The 17,969-nt window shown below is 39.0% G+C and overlaps 1 protein-coding gene across 4 annotated transcripts in view; it reads right to left on the bottom strand.

Annotated features, from left to right (window-relative positions):
* The window catches only part of MCM9 (minichromosome maintenance 9 homologous recombination repair factor), an 88,480-nt gene that overhangs the window by 25,784 nt on the left and 44,727 nt on the right, over window positions 1–17,969 (bottom strand). For all 4 annotated transcript variants that reach the window (XR_011258777.1, XM_069599135.1, XM_069599133.1 and 1 more), the window contains one exon: window positions 240–414. Coding sequence is in view for 3 of the 4 variants with exons in the window: in XM_069599135.1 (XP_069455236.1) it covers window positions 240–414 (175 nt within the window). In the remaining variant the exon portion in view is untranslated. The remainder of the gene's footprint in view (window positions 1–239; window positions 415–17,969) is intronic.

The raw sequence follows: 17,969 nt of genomic DNA, 5'->3' as shown, positions 1-17,969 counted from the left end.
CATAGGTTCCCTCCAAGAATTAATTCAATTTACATTTACAGTGGTCCCTTTCTTTTTGTCAACAGGTCATCTTTACTTCTTCACATATCTCCATGGGAAAACTAACATGGCAGTTAACTGATAAATCTCTTAGAGGACCAAACATATACCTTGCAGTTCAAAAGGGTTCACATTTTCCCATAATCATCTATGAACTAATCTCACTATTCCCATAAATTCTGGAGAAAAGAAACACTTACCCAGCCTTAGCGACACTAATGGTTTGCTGCTCCATTGCTTCGTGGATGCTAGTTCTGTCATGCTCTTTGAGGCTATTAAATTCATCGATACAGCAGAGGCCGGCATCTGCGAGGACTAATGCTCCCGCCTCCAAATTCCATTCTCCTGAGTCTTTTACAGCAGTTACCGTGAGACCTAAGGAAATGAGCAAGCTATGTTAGCTTTTATTTGGAAAGCATGTCTGATAACTATGAAGCTGATATCCCATAAACTTTTTCATGACTATTACATTTCTTATGGTAATATGTGATCAGTGATCTTTGCTGCTACTATTGCAACTGCAGATGTGGTGGAAATAGTAAGAAAACTAGAATTAGAAGCGGAGCCTGGAGATGTGCCTGAATTGCTACAATCTCATGATAAAACTTTATGAAGAGTTGCTTCTTATGATGGGCAGAGAGAGTGATTTCTTGGGATGGAATCTACTGCTGAAGATGCTATGAAGCTTACTCAAAGAACAACAAAAGATTTATATTACATAGACTTAGTTGATAAAACAGCAGCAGGATTTGAGAGGATTGACTCCAATTTGAACAAAGCTCTACTGTGGGCAGATATCACTGCCTGCCACAGAAAAATCACTGGTGAAAGGAAGAGCCAACTGGTGCAGCAAACTTCATTACTGTCTTATTTAAGACATTGGCACAGCCACCCCAGCCTTCAGCAACCATCACTCTGATCAGTCAGCAGCTATCAACATCAAGACAAGAACCTCCACCAGCAAAAAGATCATGACTTAAAGATTACCACTTACTCAGATGATGATTTGCATGTTTTAGCAATAAAGTACTTTAAAATTAAGTATGTACTTTTAATTAAGTATGTATTTTTTGAGATGTAATGCTACTGTATATCTAATAGACTCCATTATAGTATAAATGTAACTTTTATATGAATTGGGAACCCAAAAAATTTCCTGTAGACTTGCTTTACTGCAGCGGTCTAGAACTTGCAGTATCTCTGAGGTCTCAATTTACTTATCTACAAAAAAAATAATATATTATTTATCCAGGCCTCAGTTTATTTATCAATAAAAAAAGGATAATGATAGAAAATATTACTTAAAGATTCTTGGATATTCAGATAGAATATAAAGCTTTTTGAAAGGTATAAGATACACAGTGAGTGAGTAATTATAATAATTATTGTTGATAAAAACTGATAAATCTCTGGCTAGACTGATGGAGGAAAAAGAAGAAAAGGTATAAATAAAAGACACAATTATAAATATCAGGACTGAAAGAGGGGACATCACCATACACTCTAAGGACATTAATAATAACAAAATACAATGAACAACTCTATGTTCTAACTTAGATGAAATAGTCACATTCTCTGAAATATATAAAATGACAAAGTTTATCTAAAAAGGAATAGATATCTTGCAAAATCCTGTATCTACTTTGAAAATTGACTCTAGTTAAAAATGATGCAACATACAGGCTGAGATGACTTCAGGGTGAATCCGACCAGACGTTTATGGAAGAAATAATACCGATTCTACACAAAACTTTCAGAAATATAGAGAAACAAGGAACACTTCTTAACTCATTTAATGAAGCCAGCATTATCATGATTACTAAAAACAGATCAAGATACACTAAAACTACACATCAGTATCCCTCCTTAACACAGATGCAAAAAACCCTTAAAGAATAAAAGCAAATAAAAGGATATATAAAATGATAACAAATCATAACTAAGTGAAGTTTATCTTGAGAATGCAAGGCTAACTCAACATTCAACTATTAATCATTGCAATTTATTGACAAACTAAGGAAGAAAAAGCAAACAACCACCTCAATGATACAGAAAAAAATTTGATAAAACTCAACAATTGTTCATGATTAAAAAAATAAGTGCTCAGAAACAAAGAAACAGAGGTAATTTGTTCAGTCTGACAAAGGGTATTTATAAAAAAATCCTGCAGCTAACATGCTGAATGTTTACCCCCAGCCCAACCCTTGCCCCCAAGATCAGAACACGGCATGGAGATCTGCTCTCATCACTCATTTATAATCATACTGGAGGTTCTTACCAGTGAAGTAAAGCAAATGTCCCCTCCCTCCTGAACCTCCCTTCCACCCCAACTGTGGTCTTCTCAGGGTGTATGCCCACTAGTGGGTTGCTGGGTCTTATAGTAGTTTTAGTCCTACTTTTTAAAGACCTCTCCATACTGTTCTTCATGGTGGCTCTATCAATTTACATTCCCACCCACAGTGCCAGAGGATTCCCTTTTCTCATATCCTCGCCAGCATTTATTGTTTGTAGATTTTTTGATGACGGCCATTCTGAGCAGTGTGAGGTCAGAATCGTAGCTGTGATTTGCATTTCTCTAGTAAGCGATGTTGTGCATTTTTCAAGTGTTTCTTGGCCATCTGTATGTCTTCTTTGGAGAAACGACTGTTTAAGTCTTCTGTCCAGTGTTTGATTGGGTTTTTTTTCTGATATTGAGCTACATGAGCTGCTTATATATTTTGGAGATTAAGCCTTTGTCAGTTGCTTCATCTGCAATTAATTTCTCCCATTCTGAGAGCTGTCTTTTCATCTTGTTTATGATTTCCTTTGCCGTGCAAAAGCTTTTAATTAGGTCCCATTTATTTTTGTTTTTGTTTCCATTACTCTAGGAGATGGGTCATAAATCTTGCTGTGATTTATGTCAGTGTTCTGCCTATGCTTTCCTCTAAAAGGAGTTTTGTAGTTTCTGGTCTTATACTTGGGTCTTTAATCCATTTTGAGCTTATCTTTATGTATGGTGTTACCAAATGTTTTTAATTTCATTCTTTTACATGGAGCTGTCCAGTTTTTTCAGCACTACTTATTGAAGAGGCTGTCTTTCTCCACTGTATATCATTGCCTCCTTTGTCAAAGATAAGGTGCCCATAGGTGTGTAGGTTTATCTCTGGGCTTTCTACCTTGTTCCATTGGTCTATATTTCTGTTTTTGTGCCAGTACTATTACTGTCTTAATGACTGTGGTTTTGTGGTGTAGTCTGAGGTCAGGAAGGTTGATTCCTCCAGCTCCATTCTTCTTTCTCAAGTTGCTTTGGCTATTTGGGGTCTTTTGTGTTTCCATATAAATTTTTTGTCCTAGTTCTATGAAAAATGCCGCTGATAATTTGATAGGGGTTGCACTGAATCTATAAATGGCTTTGGGTAGTAGTGTGACTCCAATATGGAATCATTTTCACAACACTGATTCTTCTGATCCAAGAACATGGTATAATCTGTTTATATTGTTTCTGGTTTCTTTCATCAGCGTCTTATAGTTTTCTTACAGTGTCTTACAGTTTTTTGTATATATCTCTCATTTCGTTTTTGTATATAGTTCTCTTTTGTCTCATTTAGATAGATTTATTTCTAGGTATTTTACTTGTTTTGTTGCAATGGTGAATGTGGTTGATTCCTTAATTTCTCTTTGTGATTTTTCATTGTTAATGCATACAAATGCAAGGGATTTCTGTGTATTTTGTATCCTGTGACTTTACTAAACTCACTGATTAGCTCTAGTAACTTTCTGATAGAATCTTTAGGGTTTTTTTCTGTATAGTATCATGTAAGTTACAAACAGTGAGAGTTTTACTTCTTTTCCAATATAGGTTCCTTTCATTTCTTTTTCTTCTCTAATTGCTGTGGCTAGAACTTCCAAAACTATGTTGAACAATAGTGCCAAGAGTGGGCACTCTTGTCTTATTTCTGATCTTACAGAAAATGCTTTCAATTTTTCACCGTTGAGAATACTGTTTGCTGTGGGTTTATCATATATGGGCTTTATTATAGAGGTAGGTTCCTTCTATGGCAATTTTCTGGAGAGTTTGTATCATAAATGGGTCTTGAATTTTGTCTAAAGTTTTTTCTACATCTATTGAGATTATCATGATCTTTATTTTTGTTAATATGGTGTATCACATTGATTAATTTGCATATATTGAAGAATCTTTGCATTCCTTAGATAAACCTGACTTGATCATGGTGTATGATCCTTTTAATGTGTTGTTGGATTCCATTTGTTAGAATTTTGTTGAGGATTTTTGTGTCTATATTCATCAGTAATACTGGCCCATAATTTTCTTTTTATGTGATGTCTTTGCCTGGCTTTGGAATCAGGGTGATGATGGCCTTGTAGAATGAAAAACTCAATACTTTTAAGATGTTTCTCCAAATTGCTCTATAGATTCAATGCAAGTCCAAACAAAATTCCAGTGGGATTTTTCTTGTTATAGAAATTGAAAAGGTGATTCTAAAATTTACATACAGAAGAAAATAGAAGACTCAAACAAGAAACTAAGTAGGAAGTCTCACATGACTCAATTTCCAGATTTATTACAAAGCCGCAGTAATCAATTTTGTGTGGTACTGGACAAAAGATATAAACAGACAGAACAATGGAATAGAATACAGTCCAAAAATAGCCCCACAAATGTATGGTCAAGTAATTTTTGATAAAAATGCAAAAGCAATTCTATGGAGGAAGGATAATCTGATATCCCTGTGTTACAGCAAAACAGAAAAACACTAAATGAAACTCCCTGGTGGCCCTGATGGTAAAGAATCTGCCTGTAATGCAGGAGACCCAGGTCCAATCTCTGGGTTGGGAAGATCCCCTGGAGGAGGAAATGGCAACCCACTCCAGGATTCTTGCCTGGAGAATCCCATGGACAGAGGAGCCTGGTGGGCTACAGTCCATGGGATTGCAAAGAGTTGGACACAACTAAGCTACTAACACTCTGTGCTACAGAAACACAGGAAAACACTAAATGAACCTATGCTGCTGCCAAGTCACTTCAGTCGTGTCCGACTCTGTGTGACCCCATAGATGGCAGCCCACTAGGCTCCCCCATCCCTGGGATTCTCCAGGCAAGAACACTGGAGTGGGTTGCCATTTCCTTCTCCAATGCGTGGAAAGTGAAAGTGAAGTTGCTTGGTCGTGTCCGACTCCCAGCAACCCCATGGACTGCAGCCAACCAGGCTCTTCCATCCATGGGATTTTCCAGGCAGGAGTACTGGAGTGGGGTGCCATTGCTACAGTTCTTTAAAATATTTGTTCTTGGAAGTGAACTATAGATTTCTCCAATGAGAAATTTTCACTGTATAATTTAGTTTCAAGTTCCAAAGCTTGGCCACCATTTTTCATACTTTAAATTGTCAATAGCCCTCACATATTTTGACTTTCCTTTAAAAGCTGCCCTGTAGCTATGTTTCAGAAAAAGTCTGAGTACTTAAGAGAATTTAGTTGAAATCTACTGTAAGACCTATACAGGGGTAGGACAGCAATCCACAGATGTAAGGAGAGGCTCTCCTGTTAAGTCCAGGAGATAGGAGACCTTGGGTGTGTTTGGTCTGATGTCACCAAGCCTGTACACATTTTCATTGACTTTACTGCTGACTTTGTTATACCTTCTGTGGACTGCTGATTTCTCTGCTTCTTTACTGAATGGAGCCTTTTTTAAAAAGGCATACAATTTAAACTTTGAAAAATCAAAGGTAAAGAAAAAAAATCTTGAAAAAAGCCATAGGTGAAATAAACCACCTTACCTATGGTGCTGTAGCAACTGGATATCCTGATGCAAAAAGAAAAAAAAAGGTCAGTATTTCTCCATACTTCATATTTAATACAAAAATTAACTCATAATGAATGAAAGACCTAAATGAAAAATATAAAACCTATGGAAGGAAACATAGGGAAAAAAGCTATGTGAGCTCCTCTGATTTCTGGCCCAGCACTTAAGGGGCTTAGAAATTGCTAATCTACTCTAATAAGTGAAAACCTAAGCAAACTGAAAAATCAACAACTGTTCTATGATCCATCAAAGGAATGAGGTCACAGGGCAAACTGCTGCCCCCGAAATTGGAAAGATGGAGAATTATAACGAAGCCCCCACGTGCACCAGTGCTGGAATAGAAAACCCTGAACTGTAACTGGCAAACTTCTGGAGGCTCAATGAGGACAACTCTGAAAATTAAAAATTCCTTAGGAACCCAGCCACGGAGGGCATGGGTACATATACTTTTGCGAATTTTACCTCCAGGAGCTCTACCAGGCTCTCACATTGAATACCAAGTTTGTCTCTGACGTAATCAGAAAGGTTAAAAGTCTAAGAAAAAATGAAAGAGAAATTCTAGAGATCAGAACCACTAGAGATGACGAATGCCTTTGATGGGCTCATGTGTGGAAGGGACATGGCAGAGGAAACAACCTCTGAGAACAAGCAGGACCTTGTATGTGTGTGCGCTCAGCCATGTCTGACTCTTTGCAACCTCATGGAATGTAGCCTGCCGGGCTCCCATGTTCATGGAATTTTCCAGGTAAGAATACTGGAGTGGGTTGCCATTTCCTACTTCAGGGGATCTTCCTGACCCAGAGATAGTCAACAGAAATTTCTAAAACTGAAAAGTAAAGGAAAAAATTTGGAAAATCACAGAACAGACTATCCAAGAAGTATGGAACAACTACAGAATGTGCAACATACATATAATGGGTATAATGGGAATACTAGAAGAAATGATAGAGAAATTACAGGAGCAACATTTGAAGCAATAATGAAAAGTTCTCTAAATTAATGTCAGACACCAAACCACGGATCCAAAAAACTCAGCGACTATAAAGCAGGAAAAACACTAAACAAAACTATACCTAGGCATATGACTTAAACTTTAGAAAACCAAAGGTAAAGAAAAAAACTGGTGAAAAAAGTAGAGGAAACAAACCACCTTACCTATGTGTGTGCCCGTGCTAAGTCACCTCAGTCATGTCCGACTGTTTGCCACCCCACGGATGGTAGCCAACCAGGCTCCTCTGTCCATGGGATTCTCCAGGCAAGAATACTGGAGTGGGCTGCCATTCCCTTCTCCAGGGGATCTTCCCAACCCAGGGATCAAACCCGGGTCTCCTGCATTGTGGACAGATTCTTTACTGTCTGAGCCACTAGGGAAGCCCCCACCTTACCTTAGAGGAGCATAAATGAAAATTATATCCAACTTTCCCTCAGAATATTTCAATACGGTCTAAAAAATGCATTAAGGCAAGACTAGCATTCAAAAATGAAGATAAAATCACACCAAGTTCTGCACTGGTTAGATAATATCCAGAGAGGAGTCAGCAAACTATGATCTGTGAGCAAGATTTGGCTCAACCACCTGTTTTTGCAAAAATAGTTTTTTGGAACACAGTCACATTTCATTTACATACTGTCTATGGCTGTTTTCACACTACAATGGCAGAGTCAAGTAATTATGACAGACACTGAAAGGTCTTCAAAAATCTAAAATATTTATACCTAGTCCTTTAGAGAAAAAAATTGCTAACTCCAGAGTATTAATATCTACTTTGAAATATCAAATTTTAAAATACTAATAAAAAAATAAAATAATGAAGGACATGAAAAATAATGCCACTGAAAGAATAGCTTGTAGCATAGGTTTGTTGGTTAGCCAGAAACAAAGATTTAGAGAAGAGAAAGCAATTATTAAGTATTTAAAGAACTATCCTGCTGCTGCTGCTTCTGCTAAGCCGCTTTAGCCGTGTCCGACTCTGTGCGACCCCATAGATGGCAGCCCACCAGGCTCCCCCATCCCCGGGATTCTCCAGGCAAGAACACGAGTGGACTGCCATTTCCTTCTCCAATGCATGAAAGTGAAAAGTGAAAGTGAAGTCGCTCAGTCATGTCCAACTCTTAGCGACCCCATGGACTGCGGCCCACCAGGCTCCTCCGTCCATGGGATTTTCCAGGCAAGAGTGCTGTCCTATGGAAGATCAATTAGACTAATTTAGGGTGGCTTCAAAAGAATTAACACACCAATATGTAGAATTTTACAGGGAAGTGTTGGAAATCTCAAGATGTTTAAAAAGGAATGTGCTACCTTGTGAAGTAAGAAATCAAAGTAATCTTTAAGCAAAAGTGAAAAGTCCACTTGTCAGAAATAACATAGAAACAAATTCTATGTTATTCATGCAACGAATAGGTGGCCGGACAACAGGAAATCAGAAAAAACTGCGATGAAGGAAAAGGAAGACACAACATACCATAATTAATGGGATGCAGCTAAAGCAGTGTTTACAAAGTAACTTACAGCTATAAATGTCTACATTAAAACAGAAGAAAGACCTCAAGTCAAAAATCTATGCTGCCACCTCAAGACACTGGAAAAAAGGAAGAGCAAACTAAACCCAAATTAGCAAAAGGAAGGAGGTAACGTGTACTGTAACAGAAATCACTGAGACAGAACGTAAAAACAGAGAAAATTCACGAATCTAAAAGGTGATGCATTTTAGCTACACTGACCAAGCCAAAGAGAGAGGAACAAAATTATACTAAAATCAGGAATCAAAGACGGGACATTATCAATGGCTTTACAGAAACAAAAAGGATTACAAAGGGAAACAACAAATAACTTTATGTTAACCAATTAGATAATTCATGTGAAATCAACAAATTTCTAAATAGACACTACCAAAACTAACTCAAGAAGAAAAAGAATATCTGAACAGATGTATAGTAAGTAGGGATTGAATTAGTAATTTAAAAACTACCCACAAAGAAAAACCCACACACAGATGGCTTCAACACTAGAAGAATCCAGTATGAATTCTTCACAAACTCTTTACAAGTAGAAAAGGAGGAAACACTTCCTAACTTGTTCTATGAGAACAGTATTACCTATACACCAAAAATGAAAAGCATCACAAGACTACTAAAGACCAATATTTCTTATGAACACATATATACGAAAATCCTCAATACTACTGAACCGAATCCCACAATATATAAAAAGGACTATGTAACCATGATCCAGTGAGATAAATCTCTGGAATTCAAGATTGGTGGTATAACATCTAGAAATCAATTAATGTAATATTTTCACATTAACAGAATAAGGGACAAAAATCATATGATCATATCAATAGAGGCAGAAAAAGCTATTTGACAAAATTCAACAATACTTCATGAAAAAATGCTCAAACCAGGAATAGAAGAGAACTTCACTCTGATAAGGACATCTACAAAAAACCCAGAACTAACATCATTCTTGATGTAAGACTGAACGTATTCATGTTAAGATCAGAAATAAGACAGGGATGTTCACTCTCATTACTTCTATTCAACAGAGTACTGGAGGTTCTAGGAAGGGCAATAAGACAAAAAATGAAATAACAGGCATCCAGAAGGGAAAGGAAACAGTAAAATTATCCCTGTGTGCAGATGGCATGATCTTACAGATAGAAAATCCTAAGAATTACAATTAAATCACAGCTAACAAATGAGTTCCTCAAGGTTGAAGGATACAAAATTAATTTTTAAAATTAAATTGTGTCTATATACGTTCAAGGTGAAGAATATGAAAATATAACCAAAAAAGTAATTCCATTTATAATAGCATTAAAAATAATAAAATACTTAGAAATGGATTTAACAAAAGAAGTATATAAAACTTATACTGTGAAAAGTACAGAATGTTGTTAAAAGAAATTAAAGATGTCTTAAATAAATGAAAAAACACCTCACATACATCCACTGACTTTTTCTGCTTGTATTTTTTTAATCATTTCTCAAAAAACACTGCCTAATCATAGGCCAGAAGATTGATGTCTTTGATGTGTTTTCTCCTAAGAGTTTTATACTTTTAGCACCTTATATTTAAGTCTTTCATTTAGTTTAAATTATTTTTTGCATATTGTGTGAACAAGAGTCCTAACTTATATTTTTGCTTTTGGATGTCCAATTTCCCAGCAGTGAGTTTTGAAAAGACAATTTCTTCCCCCAGTGAATTGTTCTGGAACCCTTATCAAAAATGGATTGACCATAAATGTATGGATTTATTTCTGGACAATTAATTCTGTTCTATTGGCTTATATCTTTATGCCATTACCACATTGGACTTTATCAAAAAGCTTCTGCGGTGCAAAAGACACCCACAGGAAAATGAAAAGATAATCCACTCTATGGGAGAAAATTTTTCCAAACCTGGTAAGTACTAGTCTCTGATAAGTCTCAGATAAGAGACTTGTATTTAGAATATATAAACAACTCACAACCCAACAATAAAGACAATCCAATTTTTTAAATGGCCAAAAGAGCTGATATACAAATGGCCAACAAGCAAATGAAAAATGTTCAACTCCTCTTTAGCCATCAGAGAAATGTAAATCAAAACCACATTGAGATACTACTTCACACACCACCCACAACTATAATCAGAAAGACATAATAACAGAAGGAAAAAAAACAGACAGACATAATAAGAAGTGTTAGTTGGGACGTGGAGAAATTGGGAAGCTTATACATTGCTGGTGGGAACATAAAATAGTGCAGATACTTTGGAAAACAGTCTAGTAGTTCCTCATAAGGAGTTACCACATGACTCAACAACTCCACTCTAAAGCATAGACCCAGAAAAATGAAAATTTGTATATAAATGTTGATAGCAATATGGCTGTTATCAAAAAAATCACTGGGGCTACCCTGGTGGTCCAGTGGTAGGACTCTGTGTTGCCAATGTAGGGGTGGGGGTGGCGAGTGAGGGGCAGTGAGGGCATGAATTCGATCCTCGGTCAGGGAACTGATCTCACGTATCACAAAGATTCCGCATGCTGCAACAAAGACCTGGTGCAGTGAAATAAATACATAAATAGTTTTTTTAAAAAATCACCGTATAATCATACTGGGGCTATATGGAGATACACTCTGTGTATTGCTGGATGCAAGGCCTTAACAAGCACAAATTCTATCAACAAAATCTACCAATTAATCATCTGTTAGTTCATTTGTAAAACCTTCCCCCTTCCTATCATTTTTAGTCTTCTACCTTTCCTAAACAACCCTGTGTATGAGGTCTCCCTCCAATCTCAGGAAGATTACTTGCCTAGCTTCTGTCAAGCATTGACTCCATCTTATGTCATTTGTCTCTATAGTAACCAACTAAAACAGCTGCTATGCTGAGCGGCAGCTTTGTGCAAACGGTGGTCTAGTGTGAAGATGTTTTAAAGATTTGAGTCCTCTCTTTACTTACCACTGAATTCTTCCTGGTACCAGGAAAAGGAGAAAGCCTCTAACAAACGGGACAGGTGGAGAGTGAAAGAGAAAAGGATGGAATGTAAAACACGAAGGACAGTGGACTCCAAGTAGAGACTGAGTTTAGAAGGAAATGAGTTTAGGAGCTTCATTTATAAGAGGACTAAGAACACAAGGTTAAAAACTAGATACAAAAAAACAAGATAATTATCAAGTATTTCCATACATATTCTTCTGGTCAGAAACAATACCATGATGTTAACATCAACAGATTGCCCACAAGAAACGTAACCATGGTGCTTCAGAAAGTGGACTAATATGGATGAGATCCAAAAGGTATTTAACAGTATAGCCCAGCTTGGGTAAGGGGCCAGACACAGCTTCTCTCTTCAACAAACTTGTAACCTAATGGTGGGTAGCACCGAAATCAAAACAGGGAAACTGTTGTTAATGAGGTGGAGCAGAGAATGGAGGAGGAGAATGTACTTTATGTAATGAACATGAAAACCTTATTAAAAGCATAAGGATGCATTCCGGGATCCATCACCGCCCACCTCCCAGTCACTCCTGCAACAGGAAGCCTGGCATCTGCAGCTTCAATGGGGAGCTCCCACAGCTTTGCCATGGCTGCAGCCTCCTCTCACCCCCACTATCTACCTGGGCAAAGCTCATTCATGGAGCTCTGTTCCTCAGTTCAGTTCAGTTGCGTCCAACTTTTTGGGACCCCATGAATCGCAGCACGCCAGGCCTCCCTGTCCATCACCATCTCCCGGAGTTCACTCAGACTCATGGTCATCGAGTCCGCGATGCCATCCAGCCATCTCATCCTCGGTCGTCCCCTCCTCCTCCTGCCCCCAATCCCTCCCAGCATCAGAGTCTTTTCCAATGAGTCAACTCTTCGCATGAGGTCGCCAAAGTACTGGAGCTTCAGCTTTAGCATCATTCCTTCCAAAGAAATTCCAGGGTTGATCTCCTTCAGAATGGACTGGTTGGACCTCCTTGCAGTCCAAGGGACTCTCAAGAGTCTTCTCCAACACCACAGTTCCAAAGCATCAATTCTTCGGCGCTCAGCTTTCTTTATAGTCCAACTCTCACATCCATACATGACCACTGGAAAAACCATAGCCTTGACTAGACAGACCTTAGTCAGCAAAGTAACGTCTCTGCTTTTGAATATACTATCTAGGTTGGTCATAACTTTTCTTCCAAGGAGTAAGCGTCTTTTAATTTCATGGCTGCAGTCACCATCTGCAGTGATTTTGGAGCCCAACAAAAATAAAGTCTGACAGTGTTTCTACTGTTTCCCCATCTATTATTTCCCATGAAGTGATGGGACCAGATGCCATGATCTTCGTTTTCTGAATGTTGAGCTTTAAGCCAACTTTTTCGCTCTCCTCTTTCACTTTCATCAAGAGGCTTTTTAGTTCCTCTTCACTTTGTGCCATAAGGGTGGTGTCATCTGCATATCTGAGGTTATTGATGTTTCTCCCAGCAATCTTGATTTCAGCTTGTGTTTCTTCCAGTCCAGCGTTTCTCATGATGTACTCTGCATAGAAGTTAAATAAGCAGGGTGACAATATACAGCCTTGACGTACTCCTTTTCCTATTTGGAACCAGTCTGTTGTTCCATGTCCAGTTCTAACTGTTGCTTCCTGACCTGCATACAGATTTCTCAAGAGGCAGATCAGGTGTTCTGGTATTCCCATCTCTTTCAGAATTTTCCACAGTTTATTGTGATCCACACAGTAAGAGTTCATTAATCAAGTCATTACTACAGTGTCTGCCAGCATGTGGGTTCTTCCAGGAAATTATACCAATTGCTTTTCTACCTATAAAGTCCACTTTAAATATTATCTGACACAGTAGAGAGAAAATAGAGAAACACTAAGTCAGCAATTAAGGGAGCAGGATCCTAAGCGGCAGTGTCCTCATTGGTTATATGGGGCTAATCTTACCTTGCTACCATACCAAAGTGTTGCAAGAATTAAAAACAGGTTATTTAAAAGCTTTTTACAAACAGTAAAGAAAACATCTAACCATATGTATATACATATGTACCATGTATCTATATACATACCACACACACAGCCTTTCTTGTGACATCAAAATTTGGTTCTCATTCCAACTTCAAAGAAAGGCAATGCCAAGCAATGCTCAAACTACCGCACAACTGCACTCATCTCACAGGCTAGTAAAGTGATGCATAAAATTCTCTAAGCCAGGCTTCAGCAATACATGAATCGTCAATTTCCAGATGCTCAAGCTGGTTTTAGAAAAGGCAGAGGAACCAGAGATCGAATTGCCAACATCCGGGGATCATGGAAAAAGCAAAAGAGTTCCAGAAAAACATCTATTTCTGCTTTATTGATTATGCCAAAGCCTTTGACTGTGTGGATCACAATAAACTGTGGGAAATTCTTCAAGAGATGGGAATACCAGACCACCTGACCTGCCTCTTGAGAAACCTATATGCAGGTCAGAAACCAACAGTTAGAACTGGACATGGAACAGACTGGTTCCAAATAGAAAAAGAAGTGCGTCAAGGCTGTATATTGTCACCCTGCTTATTTAACTTCTATGCAGAGTACATCATGAGAAACGCTGGGTTGGAAGAAACACAAGCTGGAATCAAGATTGCTGGGAGAAAGACTAATAACCTCAGATATGCAGATGATACCACTCTTATGGCAGAAAGTGAAGAACTGAAGAGCCTCTTGATGAAAGTGAAAGAGGAGAGTGAAAAAGTTGGCTTAAAGCTCAACATTCAGAAAACTGAGATCATCGCATCCGGTCCCATCACTTCATGGCAAATACATGGGGAAACAGTGGAAACAGTGTCAGACTATTTTTTTAGGCTCCAAAATCACTGCAGATGGTGACTGCAGCCATGAAATTAAAAGATGCTTGCTCCCTGGAAGGAAAGTTATAACCAACCTAGACAGCATATTAAAAAGCTGAGACATTACTTTGCCAATGAAGGTCCATCTAGTCAAGGTTATGGTTTTTCCTGTGGTCATGTATGGATGTGAGAGTTGGACTATAGTGAAAGTTAAGTGCAGAAGAATTGATGCTTTTGAACTGTGAGGTTGGAGAAGACTCTTGAGAGTCCCTTGGACTGCAAGGAGATCCAACCAGTCCATCCTAAAGGAGATCAGTCCTGGGTGTTCATTGGAAGGACTGATGTTGAAGCTGAAACTCCAATACTTTGGCCACCTGATGCAAAGATCTGACTCTTTAGAAAAGACCCTGATGCTGGGAAAGACTGAGGGCAGGAGGAGAAGGGGACGACAGAGGAGGATGGTTGGATGGCATCACCGACTCAATGGACATGGGTTTGGGTGGACTCCGGGAGTTGGTGATGGACAGGGAGGCCTGGTGTGCTGTGGTTCATGGGGTCGCAGAGCTGGATACGACTGAACTGAACTGATACAACCAGTACTGTTCAAGGTGCATCTGACACTTTCTATTCTGTGCCATACTGATGTGATTATATAGTCACTTCTCGTACTGGACCAAACGATCTTTGAGGATAATATCCATGTATGTTTTTGTCTTTGAATATTCCACAGAGCCTAGCACAATAATTTCACATAATAAATGGTCTCTCTCTCTACATGTATAATGAGTTACTATTATTAAAATCATTACTGTAGGAGCTATTCCTTCTAGAAACATCTGTAAACTACAGAAAATCTCTACACTCTACATTCATAGAGAAATTTTCCTTTAAAACTATCATTAGGGCTTCCTTGGTGGCCTAGTGGTTAAGAATCCGCCTGCTAATGCTAATGGTTTTGATCTCTGGTCCAGGATGATCCCACATGCCTCAGCGCAACTAAGTGAGCCATAACTACTAAGTCATCGCTCTAGAGTCCGACAGCCACAACTACTGAAGCCCGTGTGCCCGAGAGGCCATGCTCCGCAACATGAGAAGGCACTACAGTGAGAAATCTGTGTGCCACAGCTAGAGAGGAGCCCCCACTGACCGCAACTAGAAAAAGCCTGCACATAAAAACCCAGTGCTGCCAAAGTAAATAAACCAAAAAAAAAAACTAGCATTAAATTTTGACATCCTATAACTGATAACAGGGAGCTCCTTTAACTAAAGATCATATTACAACCAGCCTTAAATGAGATTTTTTTAAAAGATGGGGACAATAACACAAATGTGTTCTCAAAGAGAATTTAGTACAGTGACAAATAATTACCATTTATATTAACTGGTATTAAGATACCAATATATAGAGAGAAACCATTTATTACGACAAATCATTGTGCCAGGTAAAATTTAGGAATTAAACAACGGCAAGAGGTCAACATTTCCATACCTATGATAACTTCTGCAGCAGGCAATGTCTGAGATTTGACTTCTCAGTTCTAATACATTTTAATTCAGTGTATTTTAACTTTGTGGATCCCAACAAACTGTGGAAAGCTGTTAAAGAGATGGGAATACCAGACCACCTTATCTGTCTCCTGAGAACCCAGTACGCAGGTCAAAAAGCAACAGTTACAACCCTGGTTGACTGGTTCAAGATTGAGAAAGCAGTACGGCAGGGCTGTCTGCTGTCACCTTGCTTGTTTAGTCTGTACTCTGAGCACATCATGAGAAATGCCGGGCTGGATGAGTTACAAGCTGGAATCAAGATAGGCGGGAGAAACATCAACAACTGAGATATGCGGATGATACCACTCTATTGGCAGAAAGCAAACAGAAACTAAAGAGCCTCTTGATGAGGGTGAAGGAGGAGGGTGACAGAGCTGGCTTAAAGCTAAATATTAAACAAAATTTAAGATCATGGCATCCAGCCCCATTACCGCATGGCAAATAGAAGGAGAAAAGGTGGAAGAAGTGACAGATTTCCTCTTCTTGGGCTTCAAAATCACTGTAGATGGTGACTGCAGCCATGAAATCAGAAGATGTTTGCTTCTTCACAGGAAAGCTATGACAAACCTAGACAGTGTGTTGAAAAGCAGAGACGTTACTCTGGCAACAAAGGTCCACATAGTCAAGCCTATGGTCTTCCCAGTGGTCACATATGGTTGTGAGAGCTGGACCATAAAGAAGGCAGAGCACCAAAGAATTGATGTCTTCAAACTGCGGTGCTGGAGAAGACTCCTGATAGTCCCTTGGACGGCAAGGAGATCAAATCAGTCAATCTCAAGGGAGATCAACCCTGAATACCCTTTGGAAGGACTGATGCTGAAGCTCCAGTATTTTGGTCATCTGATGCGAACAGTCAATTCACTGGTAAAGTCCCTGATGCTGGGAAAGATTGAGGGCAGAAAGAGAAGAGGGCATCAGAGGATGAGATGGCTGAATGGCATCACTGATGCAATGTACATGAATTTGGGCAAACTTCGGGAGACAGTGAGGGACAGGGAGTCCTGGTGTGTTGCAGTCCATGGGGTCTCAAGAGTTGGACACGACTGGGTGACTGAACAACAACTTTAATTCAGTTTAATTCTAGTACATTTAACTCACTCTTTCATCTAGCTTTGTGTGTGACCTCAATTTAACTTCAACTTTAAGATTCTGAAAAGCCCTCTGTAGATGAGCTTTGGAACTCAGAAGCAAGCTGCATCTAGTCTGTTCAGAATTCAAGGTGAGTATGCACAGTAGCAGATACTTCCTCTGAGAAATGTCTGCAGCACACAACCCCACCCTACAACCTACAACCTATATGACCACATCGTTTCACTCCATAGAATGCCCTTGATAAATGAACAACAAGCGGATTACATACATAGATTGTTAGGGCTGCCAGACTGGGTGGCTTAAATAATAGAAACCTGTTTTTTCACAATTCTGTTCTGAAGGTTAAAAGTAAAAGATCAGATGTCAGCAAGGTTGGTTTCATTTGACCTACAAATGGCCACTTTCTTGAGTCCTCAAGCAGTCTTTCTTCTGTGCATGAGTGCCCTTGGCGTCTCTTTTTATGTCCAAACTTCCTCCTCATATAAAGAAGCTACTTAGAATGGATTAGGGCCCACTCCAAGGGACTCACTTTAACTTAAACACCTCTTTTAAGGCCCTGCCAGCAACTACAGTCAGTCTGAGATACTGAGGGCATACATATGAATTTGGGGTCAGGGAGAATGGCACAATTCAGCCCATAACAATAGCTAACTAGGTTCATTTATCTCTGTCCTAGGCATTAACTTAGTCTTTGTTCGTTTTAGAGCCAAAGCAACCTTTTTCAGCCACCCTTCCCCCAAGCAGGCTATAAAGAGAGAAGTGATTTGAGGATTACATTCCATGTAGCCCTCTAAGTGTCATGTGGGTCCCCCTGGGTACTTCACATACGACAACATTCATGGCAACCCATCTGCAGCAATGTGGTTAACTGTTTGAGAGTCACCAAAAAGTTGTTCAGCAACAAATCTTACAGACTGTCTCTGAAACCAGAATAATGCTTTTACAGTCTTTCCCCCTTAAGGCATGCCATTTAATCAGAAGTACACAAGGGCACATCTGGAAATCCCTGTGGTCTTCCTGGAAGGTATTATCATTGGTGAGGAAACTACTGGAGTACCCAAAGGCTCTTTAATACTTTTGAGGAGCAGTAACAGTAAGAGTTAAGATAAGAAAGGCAACAGTAAAGGCCTGGAGCCAATTCTTGAGGCTTCCAGTGAGCTATTAGGGAGGGCTTCCCCCGCCCCTTAAATACTCTTATATATG

The sequence above is a fragment of the Ovis canadensis genome, chromosome 8, assembly GCF_042477335.2.
Source record: "Ovis canadensis isolate MfBH-ARS-UI-01 breed Bighorn chromosome 8, ARS-UI_OviCan_v2, whole genome shotgun sequence".
NCBI lineage: Eukaryota > Metazoa > Chordata > Mammalia > Artiodactyla > Bovidae > Ovis > Ovis canadensis.
The sequence above is the reverse complement of the archived record's forward strand: the minus strand, read 5'-3'. Positions and strand labels throughout refer to the sequence as shown.